Below are 13,161 nucleotides of genomic sequence, written 5' to 3'. Positions count from 1 at the left end.
TTCCCAGGCTTCTCAGTACAAAGCGAGTACAAAAGTACTCAACACCGAAAATTACCCGACTTGCATGTAGAGACGTCGGTTAATCGTTCGATTAATTTAAATAATCGAATATCTGAAATTATAATCGATTAATTTTTTTTTATTTAAATCATTTATTTTTACAGGCTCAGTTACATAGGTTTAAAGGGATTAATTTTGTATCGAACAATTTTAAATCAAAATATAAATACATCGAATAATTGTCACTGTAATCGCGATTAATTAAAGAAGGAATTTTTCTCAAGGTTAATGCATTTTTAGGCTAAGAATTAGGCTATATAATTTTTTTTATCCAACCATCTAACATCGATAACCCGATAGACCACGCGACCGGAATGACAACGTGATACGTGGTTATTTCAAGAAATAAATATTCGTTCGATTAATCGAATATTGAAAGACAATTATTCGAATGAAACGAATATTGAAAAATGTCCCAAAGATTAATCGATAATCGAATAAATGAAAAAAAAATAGACATCACTACATGCATGTATATTTGCAAAGCGAATTCCCATGGGTACATTAATTTGGAAATCCGTGTTAGGGAAACAAAGCTCAGTGGGGAAAAATACCCCCGACTTGCATGTTTTGACGAAGCGGATTCCCCCAGGCACATTGATTTTGAAGTCCGTGTTAGGGAAACACAGCTCGGTGGGAACAAAAATACCTCCAACTTGCATGTTTATTTGCAAAACGGATTTCAACAGGTACATCGATTTAGAAGTCTGTGTTGGGGAAACCGTAAATAGGGCCAACCAAAACTTGGCAGTTAGGGTGTTTAGATAACGCTTGACATTTTACAGTTATTCAATAGTTCATCTCAAGAAAAATAACATTTTATTCATTGTGATAGACGCGCAGGAATATTTCCTATCACTTTATGCAAACATCTTTCCAATCTGTTAAGAAATGTTCGAGTTATAAGCATTCGAAATACGGGTAGGGTTAGCACACAAATCGGCAGAACATGTATGGGAATAAGCAAGTTCTTCCAGTTTTCATGAATTTAAACCGTTTAGAGATTAGCAAATTGTAATGTATAGCATATCAAACCAATCTTTGAGAATTCCCGATTCGATTGGTATGCAAGTCATGAGAATTCGTTCACAGGGAAAATAGTTTTCAACGTTAACTTTATTTCATAAAAACGTGACCTGGTTTCTGATTTTCCACCCTTCCTGAAAGACGTAGTTCTACGTAAAAAAAAAGAAAAGAATCCTTTCTTACCATTTTCTTCATCTGAGATATTTACTGGGAAATCGACTCAATAAATATAACCCACACTTATCGTCTCTGAATCGGTTTCAAGCAACAAAAACCTTATAGAAATGATGTAGAAAATTATATCGAAAATCGCTTCCAAAGAAAATTATTTTTGTTATTTTTTAAAGCATGTTACAAATGTGAAACTTGCATGGTAGGATTATATCATTGACTAGCACGATTGCCTATATCCATTGCATTTCTATTGTTGCTGGTTCACGAGAAACTCACGCGGGTCAAATTGCCCGGCAGGCGCGTTTTAGACACATCTCCTCTACCATGTGCAATTATAGTATGCTATTTTGAGGTTTCAAGAAGTCATCTTGGCTTGGTTTTTATGTTATGCCCGGCCCGTCTTGGACTGTATACATGTTCAATAAGAGGTTCGGAGGTTCGTTAAATGCTCAAATAAAAATTATATAGTAATACTTCGTTCTTAGGAAGTTTGAAGAGGAATCGACTCGATAATAGATTTTAGTGAATTATTTTGTGTGTACGTATATTTTTCGAAAAATATTCTTCAGAAGTTGAAACCAATTGTCATGGAATTGAAGAAATTGGTTATACCGTCATTTATATTGTTCAAACCCATTCCAGACAATCCTCACAATCTCCGCTATATGTTTGGCTGGATCTCTGACGATGGTGGCGTCCTCCCCACTGATGGACCCCGCCGGAGAAAGTAAAAAAACGGAAAAACGTGGAATCGGTCTCGGCTACGGACTGTCCGGACTCGGGTTCGGCAGCCCACTTACCTACACATCCTCCGGCTACCATCCTGCTGGCTATGTAGCTCCGCTGGCAACCACCACTGTCATCAAGTCGGGATACACGGGCATACCTGCCTCCAGTGCCGGTGAGAATTGAATTCATTATTTTTTTGCCTCCTTCGAGCGAAGCGATCAATCAATCCTCAATTTGTGTCACTTTGTGAAAAGCCGACGAGCGTTTCGCCGTCCACTCAATTAGAGCAATTAAATTTCGCCAACGCGTGAAGCATAATTCAATTACGGTGTTCATTCATTCGCAGGCTACACAGGTTACAGTGGTTTCTATCCGGGGTACACTACCGGTTACAACGCACTCGGTTACGGTGGACTTCCGGCCGCCGTCGGAACAAGCTACGCTGGGAAGTTTGTCCAGCCAGCGGCCACCGCAACCTACAGCAAAGTGATCCACTCCTATCCGCACTACGGAACGAGCGTTGCGGCCGTATCGCCAGCGCTCGGTTATACTGGAATCAGCGGATATCACGGAGGATATGTGTACTAGGTATTCATCATAGTACAGTGTGCAGTCGATCCCTCAACAGCATCGTATGTTATCATATATAGACTTGATTGTGCGAAATATTTATCAATCCAACCGGTGTAAATAGTGTAAACAAATGTTGTAATCGCATTTTGGAGAGAATAAATCGTATTGTACATGCTTATCGTTTGTAAAGCTGATATTTCATTTCTGCTTATGACATTGGAAATCAAAAGTAACATATGCTTCGGGAAAATGACACAGCAGAACATAGTTAACCACTTACAGTGAATTGCCACCGTTTGTGTCTTATGCACCGACTACGACGCACTTTACGATACGGGTTGATATAGATTTCACTGACATAACCTTATCCGGTTATGCAAACACGAATGAATCACCGTAGCTTGGAAGCTGCTCGCCGGGTGTGTCGGAACGATGTTCTCCTCAGGGAACCAACAATGTTAGATTCCCCAACCAAAGCACACACACTTATCATTTCAGCTACAGACTCGGAACAAAGTACCAACCAACCGAAGAAAGACAACCCCATCTTGTCTCTAAACAGATTAGAGCGCGCACAGTTTGATGAAGTGTGAAAATTGCTCTGACAGCTCAACCCCTCCCACGTTTTCATGTCTTCCACCTACAGATGTTACTGTTGGCTTACATTTCTTTGAAGAAGATTGCTTACGATTTCGCTTCTGCCGATGTTAGTTGTCAATTTTCGCTCCGTACGGTGCAAAGTTTTTGGCGCATCCTGACACATGTGCGCTGTAGTTAAGACAAAAAGCTCGCTCTAACGCAAACACGGATGCACTCGTCAGCCCGCACTACTAATGCACAAGTTTGCCGAGGTTGTCGGCAGCATCCATTCATGCTCTTCATCTCCGTACAACATCGTACATCGTACAAAACATAAAAGCACCGTTCCGTGTGAATGAGCGATGTTTGCGAATCGTCTTAGGACAAAGTTAGTGTTCTGTGAAATTGCAGCCCTTCGAAAGGGAAAGTTTCATGGCAGCGGAGACATAGCTGCTGGCACGGGAGACCGACGTGTTCCAGAAGGAAGCTCGCGTTTGCCGTGGTTGATATTTGAGCGTGAAATTGAAGATAATAGACGGGATTTTGACGTTGAGTTTCGCGGGTCGCGTGACACATTTGCAGATGCAGGAAATCATATGACGTTTTCCACTTAAATTGTTTTTAATTCCTCTGCTGTTTACATCATTGTATGATCTGTAACGGTTAAAAAGTTCTATGATAGAATTATCCAAATTTAGTTCGAAAATATTTAGCCAATGAAGTTTTACTGAAAAGTGTGCTAAGTTGTTATACAGGGAATTCAACATAGAAGTGTATCGAAAAGTAATATCAAACATTTGATACGTTATTACTCACAAACGGGAGCATTTTCCGTACGTTTTTTCGCAGCATGTTTTGTTTACTTGTCAAAAACATAACAGCAGGTCAGTTGTGTACGTTTGCAAAGTTGTTTTCAAGATGCCGCGAATCGAATTGGAAACTAAAAAAGACGGGTGGGTAATGTCGGGGACATAACCGGAGTGACGTAGGACTATACAAAGGGGACAGCTTTTGTTAAATATATATTTTAAATATATTGTTTTATTTTCATCTCCTACGTGAATACCTACCTATCTAACTGAAAAATGGATTAGTTTACTGTTTACTCTTTATGAATATGTTGAGGGTTGAAAAGAACCTTTGGTGTTGTGTTTTTGTTATCACTTGATATTCCCATCTTGTTCGGTTAAACCTTCCTGTTTAGCTATTGCGTTTGCCACTCGCCACAGCTTTCACAGTTGGAAAATTTCTTCGTATCCAGCTTGTGACATATTGTTCAGTAAATTACATTTAATGCGACGTGCCGGAGAAGCACTTTGCCACTCACTGAAACTAATTGTTGCCTTGATGAGCGCCGAACCGAAGCTGCTCTGTTCTTGAGGCGGGTTTTCTGATTGTCGTGAGCAGCTTTGCAAGCCAACTCGAGCACTCCGACGGCCGAAACTATATAATCGCTGTTAGGTATACTGGTGCTCCGGCACCAATCCGTTCGGCCTAGTTACCATTGCGGAGCAATCAGTGAATGCGACCAACAGAGAACTGGAGACCTGCACGGTTCGAGTGAGACTTTGCCTTTCCCTTAACTTGTCCTCCTTTGTTACGTCCACGATGCCGATGCCGTACAACCACACGGGTTTACGGTTTGAAATAAATAAGATATTTTTTTGGGGTCCGCGTGTTTTATACTCTAGCGGTACACACTCACAGGATAGAGACAAATCGGCAGACTCAGCCAGAGGGGCGAGTCTAACGAGACGAACGAATGAGCGTTAAAAGGGAGCGATGGCAAAAAAATACAAAGTTTAAAGCCTCTTAAAAACAAAGAAAGAAGAAAGAAGAAAAATACATTCATTACGATTTGTTCGCTCGTTGGATTCACATGCAGGCTAAAAAGGGTCCTTTTCAGGATCACAAAATTATCTTCAATCTAAAGAGTTTATTGTTTTGTTGTCACTCGATATCCCCATCTTGTTCGGCTAAACCTTTCTGTTTAGCGATTGCATTTGCCACTCGCCTCAGCTTTCACAGTTGGAAAATTTCTTCCCATCCAGCTTGTGACATATTTTACAGTAAATTACATTCAATGCTATGTTTACAAAAATGTCCAACTAAATAAGTCGCATTACATGTCCGTCCAATTAGCTAAATGTCGAACTAATTGTAAATTACTGTACTTTCAATCTGGAAACAATTTAAGAGTTGGTGAAAATTGAATAATCTTGAAAGTCCCCAACTATCAATAAGCTCAAAACTACTGCCAAATTCACATACTCATCAGATCCTGGCAAACAAATTATGAAAACATCAATTTGTGTTGTATTATTATTTTGGATAATGTTTTAGAACGCATTGAACTTTATTTCCTAAACTCTTTTTTGGAAGGTTTAATGGCCCTGAAAAGCGCCTTGTTTTATGGAATGGTTCCAATTTAGAAAACTTAGTACTCGTGGTTTTGAAAAAAAAACCATTTCGAACGCCCTCGATGCCGCCTTGTTCTGGATTTGCCACCAAAGCAGATTGTAAAAAGAACAATCTTTTTTCTTCTGCTACCTGCTGCCGTTTTGCGATTGCGTTTGCCACTCGCCACTCGCTGCAACTGCCTGTTGTTGTCTTGATGTGTTCTGTTCTGAATGCGGTTTTTCTTATCGTCGCGAGCAGCTTTACCAGCCAACTCGATCACTTCGGCGGCCGAAACTATATAACGACGGCTAGGTGGACTGGTGCACTGGTACTAACGCGCTCGGCCTAGCTACCCTTGCGGGGAACTCCATATCAACACGGTTCGAGCTGGATTTTGCCTTTCCCTTCACTTTTCCTCCTTTACCATGTCCAGACATGGATGCTTGGGTTGGTTTGTTGATGTGTTGTGATGCGAACCGATGTGGTGTACGGTTTGAATGAGAATGATCGTTACGGCAGCGGAGCGGGGATTTTTAAGCTGACTGGCTGGCTCGAGAATTACGCATGTGTGAGACTGCGACCAATGTTTCGTTCATTTTTTTCTTTTTCCTTTCCAATCGTGCTTCATTCTATTTCGCTGCTGCTCTGGTTGCCCGTTTTGGTCGGTACGATTTGAGGAGCACAAAATAAACCAATCAAAAATGGGCACATAGTGAATTTTGAGAATGCTTGATATTTCACAATTATTCAATTATTTATCTCAAGAAAAATGAAATGTTATTCGTTATGATAGATGCGTAGATATATTTCCTATCAATTGATGCAAAAACCTTTGCGATCTATTGAGAAATGCTCGAGTTATAAGCGTTCCAAATCTTGCATTTTTTCCTACTTGTTCAGTGCCTAGATTTCCATTTCACCCCCTATATCTTCCGGTTAGACGTAGTCCTACGTCAAAAAATGTGCACATTTGGTGCACCGAGAAGGGTGAAATCGACAAATGACAAAACATGAGTATTTTTGATTCGAATGAAAGTTTGTATTCCGTTTGGGTTGGAAGAAATATGAGTTTTCCACAGCAATTGGAGATTTTTTTTTTGCTTAAGTGTAACTTTTGAAAAGGGCGTTTCGGTTTTAGTAAGAGAAATCTTTGATAATTTATCTTATTTTTATCTTATAATTATCTCAAAAAGTATGAGCCATACCGAAATAGTGTCTTAGAAAGAGTTATAGAGTATTGATGTAAAAATTGAAAAAAATATACACTGAGAAAAAATAGTAATCTTCTTTTTATTTACAAAAAAAAAAACTTTAATTTGCAACATCTAAAATATTTTTTTAAATTATTTATTTTGTTCATATAAAATAGAAGTCATGTAGAAAATCTCATCAGGTTTCATACTATGTAGCTAAAAATTATTATTAACATACAAAAATCGAAAATTCGAAAATTAATAAAAAATCGATGCTCCACAAAGTTCGTCAAACATAGTTTTACCATCTTGGACTCATTTTTTAAATTTTCTACATGACCTCTATTTTATATGAAAAAATAAATACAGTGAAAGCTCACTATAGCTTATAGTTTCATTGCTCCGTCAGGCCCTGGTCCAATAAATGATTGATTTTATTTATCTCATCGCCAGGCAAAATATACCAATTGAACATCATTGAAGACGGCGCCAGTGGTTGTATGGTTAGCGTAACAGCCTCACAATCCGATCGGCCTGGGTTCAATCCCAGCTGGCGTCGTTGGGATTTTCTGAGGCGAAAAATCTCTGGTTACGTCTTCCTTCGGAGCGGAAGTAAAAGAAGTTGGCCCGGCTCATGAGTTGTTGAGTCTGATAGGTAGGAACAGGTGGAGTCGCCTCCCTGATGTCGGTGATTGGCACTAAAGTGGCGGAAATAGGCCGACGAAAAATAAGCGAAGATAAAAAAAAAACATCATTGAAACCAATATTCTTACCCATTTCACGGCTCTAGTCCATATTTTTGATGATGATTGAATTCGCATTGAGCGGCGCATCGAATTCATTAGACAATGTTGTCTTTTTAGCGCACTTTTCAAACCTTTAAATTTTAGTACTCTGCTGACCGTGGATTGGACGATTACCAGCATCTTACCGATGTCCCGATGTGACAACTCCGGATTCTCGAAATGAGTGCGCAAGATTAATTCACGACGCTCTTTTTCGTTCGACGACATTTTTCCAAATTTACGAAAAATTGACAGTGAAGCATGGCCAACGTGATCTATACACCCTTATCTGATTATAAGCGAAAGCTGAAGATATAATTCCTAAAAATTAAATATCTACAGCGTTTTTTTATGTCCAATTTATTTTTAACGTTGAAGATGTTCTTGTATTTCAACTCATTTTGGGCAGTGAATGTCTTCGAGGTGAAACAAACGATACTTCAAGTTATTGCCCGAATTTGATATCAAAAGCTTTATCCGTATATCAATTGCGCAAACAATACATTCATTTTTTAATTTATTGCAAACTTAATGCAATTTTATCCTTTGCAAAAAAAAATTTAAATCAATTGGGCGTGAACAGTGAGCATCTGTTTGATTGAACCTTATAATACAAACATAGACTATTTACGTTCGTAGGCACTGACATTGACACACACTCTGAGTGGAGTGAAATTGAAAATTGTCGCAATAGAGAATGTTATGTTTTAGTGAATAGAAGCGATAATGTGTCGTTATAGGGAAAGGTCGGGAAATTTCTATGCGATTTTGAAGGGACCTTTGGACATGTCGTTATAGCGAGATTTGTCACTATAAAGATTGTCGTTATAGAGAGCTTGAAATTAAAAAAATACATATTGTAGATATTGCAAATTAAAGTTTTTTCGTAAATAAAAAAAGAGTACATTTTTTGAGTGTATATTTTTTCACATTCTAACATCAACACTCTTAAACTCTATTTCTCTAGACACTATTTCGGTATGACTCATAGTTTTTGAGATATAAATTATCAAAGATTTCTGTTACTCTAATTGATACGTCCTTTTCAAAAGCTACACTTGAGTTAAAAAAATCTCAATTGCTGTGGAAAACTTATATTTCCTCCAATCAGTGTCACCACATATACAGATTTATCTGGGAAGGTACAGATTTTTTCGTTAATATCGGTACAGATTCTGTACGGTACAGATTACAGATTTTCGCCAAAAAGTACAGATTGGTACTCTATTACTTGAATTCCCTGAAATTGCATCTCTTCGTATGAATGGAACCATTTAGCGGCATTTTATAAATAATATACGAATTTTATTGAATGATAATATACAATCTGAATTAGAACATGTATAATAGGGTGCCATGTTGTGCCAAAAAACATTTCTTTAAAAAAAATCGAGATAACTGTAAATTACGACGTGTCATGCAATTTGAAGACATTTGGCAACAACACTTTTTTTTTAAATTCCGATTTCCGGTGATTTTTCGGTTTTCAAAAAAACTCAAATTTTAACGTCTGCGGCACCAGTAAATGAAGTCCGAATAAGCTAATATTTTGCATAGGGTATATTTTCGTGCCAATCAACATTTCGTAGCAAGTTCCGAATGAAAAATCGAGATAACTATTTTTATTGGCACCCAAAACTATACTTTTCGTTTCGTACTTCGAAAAAAAAGTACCAGAGTGCCGTTTTTTGCAAAAGAAACAGCATTTCGATATGACACTAGATCTCGACGTTTCATGCAGTTTCAAGACACTTGGCATCAAATTTTTTTTTCGAAAACCCTGATTTCCTTTACTCCCCTTTTGGGTGATTTTTCGATTTTCAAAAAAAACTCAAACTTTGACCACTTTGCGCCACTCTCCCTTAAGTCCGATTGAGCTGATATTTGGCATAGGAGGTTTTTTCGAGGTGGCACCCTAATGTATAAGCATCATCAGACACATCATCAAATGCATATAAATGAGTATGTTTTCATACTTCATGATTTTTCTCTACAATGTATATTCGCGATGGTACAGATTTTTTGAATACAAAGAACAGATGAGAAAGTTTTTTTTCCCTTCTGGTACAGATAAAAAAGGTGGCAACACTGCCTCTAACCCAAACGGAATACAAACATGTTTGGGTATATATAAATGGATTTCTGTCTGTCTGTCTGTCTGATTCTCATGGACTCGGAAACTACTGAACCGATCAACATTGAAACTGGTATGTTTTTACGGTGGTTAGATACTCCCTCCCTCCTCTTTAAGGGGGGCTGCCATACAAATGAAAGACAAATTTCTGCATTACTCGAGAATTAATCAAGCAAATGAAACCTAATTTGGCAGGTGGAGGTTTTAAGGGGCAATAAATATTTCTATGGTGGTTTGACACTCCTCCCCCTCTCAAAAAAAAGAGGGGGGGGGGTGGTGTTTAATAACTCTAAAGCTAATCAAGCAAATGGAATCAAACTTAACACATATGGGTTTTAGGGATCGATAAACGCTTCTATGGTGGTTCGACACTCCTCCCCTCTCTCTAAGGAGAGGCTATCATACAAATGAAAGCCAAATTTCTGCATAATTCGAGAACTATTCAAGCAAATCGAGCCAAATTTTTACATAGTGACAAGCGTTGATAGTCCATTTGATGCTTGCGCAAACGAAATTGATCCTTGTACGAAAGTCGAAATGGATTTCAATGCGATAAAACGCATTCCCAGATATTCTTATATCTATATAAATAAAAATGGATCGCCGAATGTGTGAGAGCAAAACTCGAGGAAGGAATTGTCCGATTTCGGGCTGTCTTTATTCTATCATATTTTCTCTATCAAACATTTATGCCATGTAACGGAGAACATGTTATTCGCAGGTGGTTGAAAAATCTTGAACGAGAATTGTGTCTGAAAATAATCTGATAATATAATGACGAGTCTTGGTAGAAGTACTAGGAATTTTATAGTAAATGGTAATTTTAAAGGGTAGATTCGAAGGCGAATTCACCATTGAACCGGATTGTTGTTGACCGCCCTCCATTCTCCTGGTGTGTATGAGGTCAGCGACTATTTGAATTTCGAATTAACTAAGCTTGCACATTAGATAGGGATTTCTACTCCCAAGCCCTGTTTAGTGTGATCTTTGTGCAATATCGCTTGCTTAAGGTAATCACTAAGAAAAACTACGAACTGTGCAACATTCCCAAGCTCAAGTTCTAAATTAAAATAAAAAATGCTTGAACAGCGATTTTCGACTACTAAACTATGATCACAATGTACCGTGCATGGGAGAACCGGTTTATTTTTTTCCTATGTTGGTACGACCTTAAGACGCACATCTATCAGCTTTTAGTGCCGTCCGATAGTTAGTGTCTGTACGTCGTAAACGGCCTGAAATGTGGGCCGACAATTCTTGGATTTTGCATGATGACAACGCGCCGTCGCACCGAGCCCGAATTGTACTGAATTATTTGACCAAACATCAAGTAAACACCATCGCGTAAGTACCGTATTCACCTGATATAACCCAGTGCGATTTTTTTTTGTTTTCCAAGTTGAAGTTGCCACTTCGGGGAAAGAGATTTCAGTCGATCGAGGAGATCAAAGAGTATGCGACGAGGGAATTAAAGGCCATCCATTCGTCGGCCTAGATGGCCAGATGGATCGTATTTTGAAGGAGATAAAGTAATTTGTCTGAAATTTAACTCTATTGTTTTATTTAAAAATTTCCGGTACTTTCTGATCATAGTGTAAATCATGAAGTGGACCTTTCTTTGAACAATATTCTTATATTCATCAATACAATGATGAAACTACAAAATTTCTGAATGAGAAACAATTCCATGAGACATAGTCAATTATTCGCAAGTAAACGCCACAAATATAATGCAGAGAAGGATTTCTTCCGACATGCCATCAACGGTCCCGATAGAAAAAAAATCGACTCGGTATTTTGAGACTGAAGGTGTATGGGAGAAAATAATCTTTAACAATTTTATAACATTTGGCAACTCAGTTATTTTGAACACGACGGCGACCCTGATCTCGTCTAGTCGTGATGCAGAGTTGATCTTATCTAGAAATATTAAAATATTACATGGATGGAACACACATACAAACATAGAGTAAGATGAATGTTAAAAGAATGGTCAGAAGTTTCTCCTCGTGTTGAAATCGTTAGATAGAACAAAAACCGACACGTACTTTTTCATCATTTTTCTATGCTACTTTTGGTATGTATCGAATATTCATCTCAATTTTATTCGTTCTATCTATAAACATTGGGTCAAAAATATTACGATTTATCTGCAGGATAGTTGAGATGTTTCGAGTGATTCATTTTTTGAGCTCTCAATAATACCTAACACATTTTTACTAGGCGACCTTTGAAAAGGTCGATCGTCTCTCTCACAATCTCTCTATTGTTTACGATACATCGATGTGATGTTGACTGATGACAACACATCTTAGATGTCACTGAGTGTTGATTATATCTGGATTTTTTTCATGTTCTAATTCCAAGCAAATCAAAGTGCTCAAGTTACCACAAACGAGTGTATATAGTGTATTCAAAAGGTACGAAACTATGTTAAATGTGAATTGAATGTAGTGAATTTTGCTGATGGTATACGAGTGCATGGTGTCGAGGATTATCCACTACCTGACGAAGAGTTCTCTACCTGGATCGGTATGCAATACAATATCGACAAATAAATAAATACCCCGCCATCGATTTAACTACCCTACAGAGTGAGGTAATGACCAATGCAAGTCCACCTATAAGTAGTGCTGTCGATATCACTGAAGGACATTCAACATCCGTACTAACAGCAAGAATTACGCTACGCAACGCAATTGTTTTCAACACAACCAAAAAAATACTAAATCTTTCGAACATGTGTGACTCAAATCCATTGGTGAAGATTGAGTACGATGACGAATCAATGGCTTCACATTCATCGGAAAACTCTGATCGGTCAACTCCATCCGCCGGCAGCAGTTCTAGTGGGATGGATGCATCGTCATCTCATGAAGGGGAACATTCTGGAGTATTTCACGCCAATTCACTACCGTCAATTCCCGACAATCTGCCGGAATCGTATGTGGTTGATCCTACGCTCGTGACGGATTGGGACACGTTTCACATAGCTCAGGAATATACTGAACAATATGGGGAGGTAGCCCGCTTACTGAGGAAAAAATTTGTCCATCTACGTGAGGAATTCATAAGGACGAGATTGGCTGAATTGCCACCGATACAGATGGAGCCGAATCGCATCAAAGCAAGGGGTGCCAGAGTCTACAGCGCTGAAGAGGCAGCTAAGCGCGAGAAGAATAACGCTTGCTCTCGGAATTCCCGCATCAAGCGGAAGGTGACACAACGGATGCTTAACGTTAGATTGGAGTATTATCGGTATGCGGACGCTATAGTGGACGAACTGCAAGAGGATGTAGACAAAGTGATTCAGGATAAGGTGGAGAATATGTTGCAAAACAATGTCTCCGAGGAGAAAGTGTGGAAACTCCTTCAGATATGCGGATTGAAGAACGATGAATAAGTATCGCAACGCCAACAGTTATTTGTTGTATTTTGTTTTTTCAATAATTTTTTTTTTCATAATGTATTGTGATAGCTGTTATCTCTTAATTTGGTGAAAATAATG

The 13,161-nt window shown here is 38.5% G+C and overlaps 3 protein-coding genes across 4 annotated transcripts in view; all 3 read left to right on the top strand.

Annotated features, from left to right (window-relative positions):
- Nucleotides 1-2,712, top strand: part of LOC129777530 (prisilkin-39-like) — a 43,251-nt gene extending 40,539 nt beyond the window's left edge. For both annotated transcript variants that reach the window (XM_055783845.1, XM_055783844.1), the window contains 2 exons: nt 1,903-2,161; nt 2,336-2,712. In XM_055783845.1, the coding sequence (XP_055639820.1) occupies nt 1,948-2,161; nt 2,336-2,577 (456 nt within the window). In that variant the 5' untranslated portion in view covers nt 1,903-1,947 and the 3' untranslated portion in view covers nt 2,578-2,712. The remainder of the gene's footprint in view (nt 1-1,902; nt 2,162-2,335) is intronic.
- An 8,921-nt stretch (nt 2,713-11,633) lies between these two features.
- LOC129778563 (putative mediator of RNA polymerase II transcription subunit 26) overlaps nt 11,634-13,161 on the top strand; it is a 162,832-nt gene continuing 161,304 nt past the window's right edge. Inside the window, exon 1 of the mRNA XM_055785532.1 lies at nt 11,634-11,730. Coding sequence (XP_055641507.1) covers nt 11,719-11,730 — 12 coding nt within the window. The 5' untranslated portion in view covers nt 11,634-11,718. The remainder of the gene's footprint in view (nt 11,731-13,161) is intronic.
- On the top strand, nt 11,959-13,147 carry LOC129778565 (uncharacterized). Its single transcript, XM_055785533.1, has 2 exons — nt 11,959-12,185; nt 12,247-13,147. Exons 1-2 carry the CDS (start codon nt 12,120-12,122, stop codon nt 13,054-13,056), a joined length of 876 nt encoding a protein of 291 aa, XP_055641508.1. The 5' UTR covers nt 11,959-12,119; the 3' UTR covers nt 13,057-13,147.

This window comes from Toxorhynchites rutilus, chromosome 3 (assembly GCF_029784135.1).
Source record: "Toxorhynchites rutilus septentrionalis strain SRP chromosome 3, ASM2978413v1, whole genome shotgun sequence".
Taxonomy (NCBI): Eukaryota; Metazoa; Arthropoda; class Insecta; order Diptera; family Culicidae; genus Toxorhynchites; species Toxorhynchites rutilus.
Note: the sequence above shows the minus strand (reverse complement) of the source record. Positions and strands in the feature narration are given on the sequence as shown.